This window comes from Peromyscus californicus, unplaced genomic scaffold (assembly GCF_007827085.1).
Source record: "Peromyscus californicus insignis strain IS unplaced genomic scaffold, ASM782708v3 Scaffold_11__1_contigs__length_118956290, whole genome shotgun sequence".
Classification (NCBI taxonomy): Eukaryota; Metazoa; Chordata; class Mammalia; order Rodentia; family Cricetidae; genus Peromyscus; species Peromyscus californicus.
Window position 1 is genome coordinate 105,562,254 of NW_026294402.1, and position 11,050 is coordinate 105,573,303.

The window sequence follows — 11,050 nt, forward strand, 5'->3', positions numbered from 1 at the left end:
TGTAGTGCTTCACATTAAATTTTACACCTTCAGTATGAACTATATTTTATGTGCTTATCCACTACCCAAAACAAAAACCCACAACAGAACTAGTAAAACAATGTGCTCTCCAACCTCTTTCGTAATCGTGTCTATTACCTGGATTCAGTTCATATTACCACACTTTAAAAATAAAAATTGTATCAATACATTATAACATAGTCATATTATATATTGTTAACAAGATTTTATTTTAAAGCCCTATTATAGCAAACCTTGCCTGAGCTGTTAAATTCTGAGTTATTAACCAACAGCTTTGCCATTGCTGAAGGTAGCTGTAAATATTGCTGCAATTTTGCAACCATTTGCCTGCTGAGGTCCTGATAATAAAAAAGGCCAGCCGGGCGGTGGTGGCGCACGCCTTTAATCCCAGCACTCGGGAGGCAGAGCCAGGCGGATCTCTGTGAGTTTGAGGCCAGCCTGGGCTACCAAGTGAGTTCCAGGAGAGGAGCAAAGCTACACGGAGAAACCCTGTCTCGAAAAACCAAAAAAAAAAAAAAAAAAAAAAGGCCTTAGCCAGCAACAGTAGTGCACACCTGTAATCCCAGGCACTTTCGAGACAAAAGCAGGAGGGTCATTGCAAGTTCCAGGCAGCCAGAGGTACACAGCAATATTGTCTCAAAACCAAAACAAAACACAATATCCCACAAACAAAACAGTTCTTATCTGGCACAGGAACAGTCTTTTATCCAAGTGTAGACCAATGTGCTAAGTGATCCTGAAAGCAGGAAGAACCCTTCGGCCTTGGGGAGAGGGGTGAGCTGGGTAGGTGACAGCATCAGAGAAAGGAAGGAAACTCATCAAGGCTTTGAGGAGGAATAGTTTCAGGAGAATAGTGCAAGAAAAGCATCTTATAAGTCAGAGAACAAGGAATTCTGGAAGACTTGGCACTTGGTAATATGAGGAGAGAAGGGGCTGGAAAGTGGGTTCAGGGCATATGGGAAGTGTCTCAGCCAGTGACTGCTGTGATGAAACACCATGACCAAAGCAACTTGGGGAGGAAAGGATTTATTTGGCTTATACTTCCACATCACAGTTCATCATCAAAGAAGTCAGGACAGGAACGTATACAGGGCAGGAACCTGGAGGCAAGAGCTGATGCAGAGGCCATGGAGGGGTGCTGCTTACTGGCTTGTTCTACATGGCTTGCTCAGCCTGCTTTCTTATAGAACCCAAGAGCACCAACCCAGGGATGGCACCACCCAGAACGGGCTGCCCCCACCATCAATCACTAATTAAGAAAATATCTTACAGCCAGATCTTATAGAGGCATTTTCATTTTCTTTTTAATTAATTTTTATTTCATGTGCATTCGTGTTTTGCCTGCATATATGTCTGTGTAAAGATGTTGGATCCCTGGAACTAGAGTTATAAACAGTTGTGAGCTGCCATGTGGGTGCTGGGAACTGAACTGGGGTCATCTGGAAGAGCAGCCAGTGCTCTTAACCATTGAGCCATCTCTCCAGCCCTAGAGGCATTTTCTTAATTGAAGTTCCCTCTTCTCAAATGACTTTAGCTTGAATCAAGTTGACATAAGACTATCCAGCACAGGAAGGCACTGGATGTCAAGAGGATACCTCTAGATTTCATCCTGTCTCAGAAGGGAGCCACTACAAGTCCCAGGTAAGGCATAACACAAAACCAGAGGTCATGAAACAAAACTTATACCTCAGGGTACCTACACAAAACTTAACACACAATTGTCTGTCTGGCTTATAACATGCCAATCAGCCCACCCAAATTCACATAGAATCAAGCCCCCTAACATCTGCCCTGCATATTCTGAAGCACTCTCTATTACAGCACACATTAGTCTTCTGAAAAAGATGGAGGACAGAATTTCCTGTTTTAATTTATAACGTGCATGCTTAAATGTATTGTCTTCTTGCTTTTCTTTCTTCTTTCTGCACTCATTAGATACTACTCCTAGTCTTTAGCCAGTGGCAGCCAATGCTTAAAAACCAGAGCATGATTTTGATTTCTTGAATCCCATTTTTGTGCTGTCCCAGGACCATTCTGAGCCTCTGTAAACTGGAAGCACAACAGCCAGCCAGCAGCCAACTGCCGTAGGCACAGGCTGAAGGGAACCAAAAGCTCAGGAGCTAGCAAATGAATTGTGGGTCTTCAGTATCCCAACCACAGACCTATAATTAGCCCAAAGTGCTACCCCACCAAAGGGCAAAGGCGAAATAATACTAGCAACTACTATTTGCTTAGAAAAATCTATGCGCAATATACACCTTTCTTGGTGCTTGCAATGTTTATGTTACAACTTCTCTCTCTCTCTCTCTCTCTCTCTCTCTCTCTCTCTCTCTCTCTCTCTCTCTCTCTCTCTCTCTTTTGTTATTTCAAGGCGGGGTCTTGGGTTTCTCCGCATTGCCCTGGCTGTCCAGGAACTCGCTCTGTAGACCAGGCTGGACTCAAACTCAGAGATCCACCTGCTTCTGCCTCCCAAGTGCTGGGATTGAAGGCATGCACCACCACGGCATGGCACAACTTATCTCTTAAGAAGCCAGAAAGTGGGGCTAGAGATGGCTAAGCTGTTAAAGCACTGGCTGATCTTCCAGCAGAGCACAGAGGCCAAAGAGAAAAGGAGCAGAAAGGGGTTTCACTATCCCTTTACAAGACACATCTCATGACCTGGGAACTTGCAGAGGGCCTGCATTCTATTCACAGAACTCACATGGCAGCATACAATCATTTGTAACTCCAGTCCCAGGAGATCCATACCCTCTTCTGGCCTCCAAAGGCACCAGACATGTACCTGGTACACAGGTATGCATGTGGTCAAAATATCCATACACATAAAATAAATGTATTTAAAATTTAAAAAGGAGCCATGAAGTAAGAGTACCACCTTATGATCATCCCTGTGGATGAACACTTTATTCATAGGAAGGGAAGATAACTAGTATCTTAACAACAACAACAACAACAACAATGTAACATGTTTAGGGAGGGTCACACTGAGATCAAATACCTCACAAAAGTCATTATCACATACCTGTATGCACATTTTCCATCGGCTGTTTTGGTTGTAATAGTAACATGAGCCACATGGCTTATGCTTGCCAAAGCCTAGGGAGGGGAGGAAAGGAAATGAAAGAAAAACTCACTGTTGCTTCATCAAAGGCGAAAGTTACCTAACTTGCCTCTTTTGATCTACATTCATGTAGCAACAATGAACAATTTGATGATGTTTTAAGAAAAAGAGATAAAATCTAATTCCTAGGGTAATTACTAAGACAAGGGAAGGCATATATTAAAACTCCAAGAGGAATTTCAAACACTTCCTGTGTTAACACAACTTCATCTCGTGCTGGTACACAGGGCTGTGCTGGACAGCTCCCGTTACTCCAACAGGGCATGAGATGATCAACTTAGAGACAGAAGGCTTCTCTTAGCTCATGGTTTTAGAGGACCCACCCCACGGTCAGTAGGTCCTGACGCTTTGGTCCCGTGCTGAAGAAATTCATCCTGGCATGGAGTTCATGGAGACCAAAGCCACTCACACCTGACATCCACAGAGGCCAAAGAGAAAAGGAACAGGAAGGGGTTTCACTATCCCTTTTATTTAGCTTCAATAATCTCCCACTAACAATGAACTGGGTGGGGACCAAGCTTGGTGCATGGGTCTCTAGGGGACACTTCGGTTCCAAATGGTAGCAAATGTATTTAATATATTTTCAGTGACGTATCTTCCGAGAAATTAAAAATATACTTTCAGAAAGAAGGAAAAACAAAACAAAACAGGATCTCTTAAAACTGCTTTATAGAAACAATTATATTTTTAAAAATATGAATTTTGGGCTGGAGAGATGGCTCAGAGGTTGAGCACTGGCTGTTCTTCCAGAGGTCCTGAGTTCAATTCCCAGCAACGACATGGTGGCTCACAACCATCTGTAATGAGATCTGACTCCCTCTTCTGTTCTGAAGGAATACACACAAGCAGAACACTGTATACATAATAAATAAATAAATAAATAAATAAATAAATAAATAAATAAATAAATCTTAAAAAAAATAAATAAAATAAAAATATGAATTTAAAATTGCTACAATGGGTCTGTGCAACAACATCTACACATCTGAGGCAGTTTCAATTCATTAAAAGGAACATGGCTCTGCTTGGGAAGCTGAGGCAGGAGGATCACCTGAAGCCAGGACTTTGAGATCAGCAAAGGAGCTTGACCCCATCTCAAAAATAAATGAACAAAAAAGGGAATATTCTTCAGGCTCAGAGATGACTTGGTCATCACCAGATTTCCCCAGGTTGTGTAGTCTATCCCTCTCTCTCCCTTTGTGGCCAGGATGGTTCCAAACTCTCAATTGTCCTGTCTCAGTACTGGTATTATAGGCATGTACCATTGCACCCAGCTTGGCTTATATAATTTTCAACACTTACAGACTTGAGCTGGGTGTGGTAGTGCAGTTTGTAATCCCAATATGTTGGAGGTAAAGGTAGGATGATCTGGAGCTTAAGACCAGCCTCAACTACGTAAAGAGTTCAAGACCAACCAGGGCTATAGAAGACCTGGTTCAAAACATAAAACACACTTAAAATATAAATGACTTTGAGACCCATGTAAGGCAAGGCCTGCTCATAGAAGACAATCCTATGTATTTTTAGGAAGAAAGTGGGCCAATATGTTCAACTATTTCTACCTTGAAAAGGAAAGAAAAGAAAAAAAAATCGCCATTTGCTCAAATTAGGATGTAGGTAAGATTCAATGAAGTGTGAGTGTGGGGGTGCTGGGAAGACAGAAGCAGCAGATCTTTGTCAATTCCAGGACAGTCAGGACTACTTTTGTTGAGATAGTAAGACCCTATTTCAAAGAGAGAGACTGAGAGAGAGAGGGATCGGGATCAGATGAGGTGGATTCTCAGGCTCTTCAAATATCTTTTAGTTTACAGGTCCTTGCTCCTTCTCTGCTCTCTATTCCTGTGAGGATTACCAGTTGAGTCTATTGTATGTAGCTTTCTAATCCCAGTATGGTTTACATTACCATTCCCATATGCCCTCTATATTTTCCATACACTGATATTTGGATGAAAGTATTGATCAGATTCACATTTGATTTTTTGATAAAACTTCATAGGTGATTTTAGGGACCTCTATAAAGAGATACATGATATCCAGTGCCTCTGTAGATAAAATAGTATATCAAATATTTTTGAAAAATTCTGTCCTGAAAAGCTAAATTTGTTAAAATTTGTATGTATTTAACAAGTACAAAGTATTAAATTTCACTTGTCCCTGTTGAGAAATGACAACATTATCACAGGAGGACATTTTTATACATTTCTTTAAACCTTAGCTTACCTCACCCCGGAAGCCATAGGTAGAAATACTGGCTAAATCCTCAAAGGTCTGCAGTTTACTTGTAGTGAACCTCTCACACACAATATCCAGATCTTCCTTCTACATGGTTAAGGGGGAAGAGTAAATAATTATGTCTCTCATTTCCCAAATCTTTCTGGATTTTCAATGTATTGCTTTCATCTGAGAAGAAGTTCTCCAAAGAGGTTTAAATTAGCACTACCTTCCTTACCCAAGATATCAGCGGACCTGGAGGCTCACCTTCTTCACTAAGTCCTCCTTCTCAGTGTAAGGTCATTTCCACTTCATGTCCCCACCTCCTAGCACTGGGACTCCACCCTTAGACCTCTTCTCTACCTGTACTCACTCATCTCTGTCTTTCTCCTGCCCGCTCCCCATCCTTTTTTGAGACAGGGTCTCATTGTATAGCCCAGGATGCGTCAAACTTAATTCTCCAACCTTGACCTCTCAAGTGCTGGAATTGCATGCATTTGACATCATACCCAAATTTCATTTTCTTTTTAAATTAAAACAAAACAAAACAAATCTTTATTTTTAATCTACAGGAAACTCTTAAAATTGTAGTAAAAATAGATACAACAAAATCTTCATTTTAGTTGGATGTGGTGACACACACTTGAAATCCTAGCACTTTGGAAATAGAAGTAGGAGGGATAAGAATTATGGTCACCCTTAGCTATACAGTGAAATCAATGTAAGTCTAAGTCACAAGAGACCCTGCTGCAAAAGCCATAAACAAGGGCTGGAGAGATGGCTCAGTGTGGTAAGAGCACTTGCTGCTTTTCCAAAGGACCTGACTTCAGATCCTAGCACCCACATCAGGTGACTCACAGTTACTTCTAATTCCAGCTCCAGGGAATACAATGCCCTCTTTTGGCCTCTATATGGACTAACACTCACAGGCATAAATACAGCCCAAACACACACACACACACACACACACACACACACACACACACACACACACAGAATCTTAAAAAAAAACAAAACAACTTTTCATCTTAACCACTTAATGTTCAGTACATTAAGTACATATTTACGTTAGTTAAATTTATATAAATTTAACAGTAAAAAATACACAACCATCCATGTCTAGAACTTCATCATTTTTCTTAAATTGGATCTTAGTACCTGTTGAACAGTAACTTTCCATTCTCCTCATCCCCCAATCTCTGGCCAATCACCATCCACATTCTGTCTCTCTGAGTCTGACTTCTCTAGAAACCTTATATAGTAGGAATTGTTTAATCCTTTTACTTTTTGTGATTAATTTATTTCAGTTAATATAAAGTCTGCCAAGTTTATCCCTGTTGAAGCATGTCAGAATTTCATGCCTATCCAAGGCAGAATACTCTTCTACTGTGTGGATGTGTGTCACAGTTTATCCATTTATCTGCTGATGGACATGAGTCACTTCTACCTTTGGCCTATTGTAAATAATGTTATGAACATAACCATACAAATCTACCCATGTCCATCTCTCACTTATCTGCATATACACAGAAGTAGAAACAGTAATTGTAATTCTGAGAAAATACCACATCACTTTCCGTAATTGCTACACTATTTTACATTCCCACCAACAATGCACAGAGACTGAATTCTCTACCTTCTAACAATCTATATAATTTTATTTCTTTAATAGTGGTCATAGTGAAATGGTATCTCATCACAGCTTGGATATGCACTTCTGTAATGGCTACCTCTGAACATCTTTTCATGAATCTTAAAGCTTTTCATATATCAAAATGCAAAGTTTGAAATTTTTACCTGTAGACTTCTTCATGTATTCACTGAGACACACACACCTTTAAAAGGCACTTTAATGTGCTCCCAAATGAACTGCTTACCTTCCTTTCAAACCTTTCTTTCATAATCTTGCCCATTCCGATAAGTGACAACTCTTACTCAATTACTTACTTTTTATCGCACATCAGCAAATTCTGAGAGGTCTGCCTTCAGAATTAACTCAGGAATCTCCCTGGTCTCAAATACAATCAGACTGGTCCAAGGCACTGTGACCCCATTCCTGGGTTCCTACCAGAGTCTTCTGACTGCCTCTACACTGCCCTTCAGCAACTTGTTTCCAACAGTCTCTTTAAATTTTTAATTTTATTTTTATGTGTATGTGTGTGTGCCTGATTGTATGTGTACTACATTCATGAAGTGCCCTCAGAGGCCACTGGAACCCCTGAAACTGGCATTCTAGCTGTTGTGAGACATTGCTATGGGTGCTGAGAACAGAATCTGGGTCCTCTGCAAGTGTGGCAAGTGATGTTAACCACTGAGTCATCACTCCAGGCCCATTCAAAGGTTATTGTTTTAGTAAAACACATCACCATAGCATGAGCTGTTTTGCTTAGAATCCTTGGGTCCTATCCACCACAGCTGCCAAAAGCAGCTATGGCCTGAAGATCTACCATGTTCCCTCCCAGGCCTCATGTCTTGTTCTCCCTGTTGGAGATACACTGGCTTCCTTACTGGTCCATCAAGTTCAGGAATACCTCAACTTCAAGATTTTTGTCTTTATTGTTCTCTCTGCCCAGGACACTCATCCTTTCAACACTTTCATAACTTGTTCCTCGATCTCCATTAGTTTTCTCCATAAATTTCATATCCATATTAAAGCCCTCCTGAGTCACCAATAAATGGAGAGTGCAGCATCCTTCCCACTCTCTGATCCTGTCTTCCTTCTAGCTGTCATCTTCTGTACAGTACTGTATACCATCCGGCATACTAGTCACTATTTACCGACTCCCACTACCAGGATGGAAAACAAAGCATTTTTGTCCATTTTATTTACTGATATATCCCCTCAACAATGTCCAATACACAATAGAAACAATACATAATTATTGTTAGTGTTCACGCTTTCAATCAAAAACACCTTCTGCAAAAGACTAAAGTCACTAGGCTAGGGTGAGGTCTTACATTTTCCTAGAGGTATGAAACACACAAACCCAGTTCCCCCAGGTTTTACTTACCCTGATTCCAGTGCCATTGTCCTGGATCTGAATTAGCTTCAGGCCTCCTTCTTTAACAATCACTTGAATATTTGTAGATTTTGCATCTAAACTGGCAATCAGAGAAAATATTTTGTCAGTTGCAACTACCTTGACACATGTATTATAATAACGAATTCCAAACAGAGTGCCTGATTAACATGTCTTCTCTTTGTCTTACAAACTCAATGTTGGTACTGCATGACTGTATACATTACATAAGTGGTAAGTGCGGAGCTAACAGTCTCTTCCTGAAGGACAGTCCTTTTAGCACATTCGTTTCTTACTCTCTTTTCAACTAATTTTACTGTTAAAACAACTTTAATCAGTCTCTGGTTTCTAAGTGACTCTAATAAAATATCATTTAAAAATAAAGTTTTCCTCTACTCTTATATTTTCAAGAAAACTGATGATGAAGCAAAGAAAAACTGCCATGCAGAAATTTCTTTAAGAGGCTTAAGGGGAGCCAGGCATGGTGGCACATACCTTTAATCCTGGCATTCGAGAGACAGAGGCAGGCAGATCTCTGTGAGTTCAGGGCAAGCCTGGTCTACAAAGGGAGTTCCAGGACAGCCAGGGCTGCTACACAGAGAAACCCTGTCTTAAAATCAAATAAACAAAAAATGGAGGGTTAAGGGGTAGGGGCCTGAAGAGACAGTTCTGCAGTAAGGAGCACTGGCTGCTCCTTCAGAGGAGCAGGGTTTAATTCCCAGTACCCACAGGGTGGCTCACAACCATCTGTAACTCCAGTTGCAGAGGACTTGATGCTCTCTTTAGGCCTATGAGGGCAATCCATGCACACAGTGCATAGACATATGTTGGCAAAACACCCATACACATAAAATAAAAATCTAAATGTAAAAAATATACTAATAGGGTTCATAAAATGTCTGAGGGGGTAAAGGCACCTGCCACTAACCAGAGTACTTAGGTTTAATCCCTGGGACCCACAAGATGGAAGGAGAGAACCAACTCCTCAAATTTCTCTTCTGACCTCCACAAGTGTGCTGTACACACAACCTCCATCATACAGACAAATCAGTAAACAAATTAATTAAGCTAAACAGGGGAAATAATCTTAAAAAGGAAGAAGTTATCTACCACAGAAAATAAATTTGGCCTGGGGCTGTATGAAAAAGGGAAGTTATCAATTCCTCTCATGAAAAATTCTTTATTGAAAAAAGACAGTAAGTTACTTAAATAATAAACTTTTCTTGGCACCTCTGTATCAAAAACCTTAACTATTTAAAAAGCACTTAACTAGAATCCATGCAAAAATCTCTGCTCAAATATAAACTATGCTATTTTTAAGCTTAGTTTTATAATACAATAACTGACCCAACTTATCCTTATAGTTTATCTAACATTGTAGAAACAAAAGCTGTACTATGGCAGCCTAGGTGCTACACCCAATCAAACGTCCCCAAGCTCCCTGCTACTTCTTTTGGTTACCTCTTAACTCCTTTCCTTTCTCCCTGTCACAGTACCATTGCTCTGAATGGGTTGTGTTTTCAGTGAACTTCTACAAGACTGCTATTCCTCACTGGAGAAATCTTTTCTCTTTTTTTGTAACTGAAGTATGGGCTTCGCTAACATCACTTGAAACGAACACAAGGATCTGACAGTGTTTATGTATACTCTATGGATGTCCTTTTTGAACATATTTGGTGGTATGTCTATTTTGAGGTATACTCTTCACATTCCCTTTTCTGTCCACATTTTTAACCTCTCCCCTCCACAACGTGACGGGTTTAAGTCCCAGAAGCAACAAATGCCACCCCCTAGAACACTAACTGGGGTCACTAATTTGACAATTAGGAGTCAGAAAAAAGCCCCATGTTCACTGGCCTGATCTAAAACGCCAATAATTTTGAATAAAACTCAAAGGAACTATGCCTTGGATGTGTACGGATTGTTCCGAGAATGAACGACTGTTTCGGCATACTCTGAAGATTGTTTATCTTTCCACCCTAAACATTCGAATACACATCTTCAGCTGCGCATCTTCTGCGTATGCGATGTGAAGTTAAGCAGCTTCCTTCGGGAAGGTACCATTAAATCAATATTACGCCTGCTTCCTCTACTTGCGACCCAAACGGGTCTCGCGGAAGCCGGGAGGACCCCCTGCCAGCGGGCGGCCGGCCAGGCACGCTCAGGGTCCCTGTGCCAGCGGTGGCCGACCGCAGCAGGTGGGTCGGCCCGGCCCGGCCCGTGCCGCCTTCAGGGAACTCGGTTCCGCTCCCTCCGTACCAGTTTTCAATCATCTCTTTGATAGCATTGGCCGGCCGCTGGATAACTTCCCCCGCCGCTATGCGGTTCACTACCGTCTCGTCCAGACGCCGAATAACTCCCGCTACGAACGCCATATTGGCGCCAGAGCTCGCCGTCGGCCAATCACTTCGGCTCCTCACGCTCACGTCCTTCCTCCCGCTTCGGCCGACGCCGACCTGCACGGCCTTCCCAGCGACAAGTGCTGATTGGGCCGCCTGAATGCCAGTCAAATGCGTGCACACGTCAGTTCCTAGGTCTCTGTCCCGCCCTAAACAGCGGCCGCCCACTAGGCGAGATGGCAGCGCGCTTGCGCGTCAAAGTTCACGGTCCGCTCTTCCTATTGGTTCATTCCCGAGAGCTAAGGGAATACGAAATCTCCAGCCAATAGGAACGGAGG

General features: G+C 41.7%; 1 protein-coding gene across 4 annotated transcripts in view; it reads right to left on the minus strand.

Annotated features, from left to right (window-relative positions):
- Mlh1 (mutL homolog 1) overlaps positions 1–10,814 on the minus strand; it is a 43,811-nt gene extending 32,997 nt beyond the window's left edge. For 3 of the 4 annotated variants that reach the window (XM_052722273.1, XM_052722299.1, XM_052722293.1), the window contains exons 1-4: positions 10,633–10,813; positions 8,365–8,455; positions 5,363–5,461; positions 3,044–3,117 (exon numbers count right to left, since the gene is read on the minus strand). In XM_052722273.1, coding sequence (XP_052578233.1) covers positions 3,044–3,117; positions 5,363–5,461; positions 8,365–8,455; positions 10,633–10,748 — 380 coding nt within the window. In that variant the 5' untranslated portion in view covers positions 10,749–10,813. Of the gene's footprint in view, positions 1–3,043; positions 3,118–5,362; positions 5,462–8,364; positions 8,456–10,632 lie in introns of all 4 variants that reach the window. The other variant, XM_052722283.1, reaches the window with a different exon arrangement.
- Between the last annotated feature and the right edge of the window lie 236 nt (positions 10,815–11,050).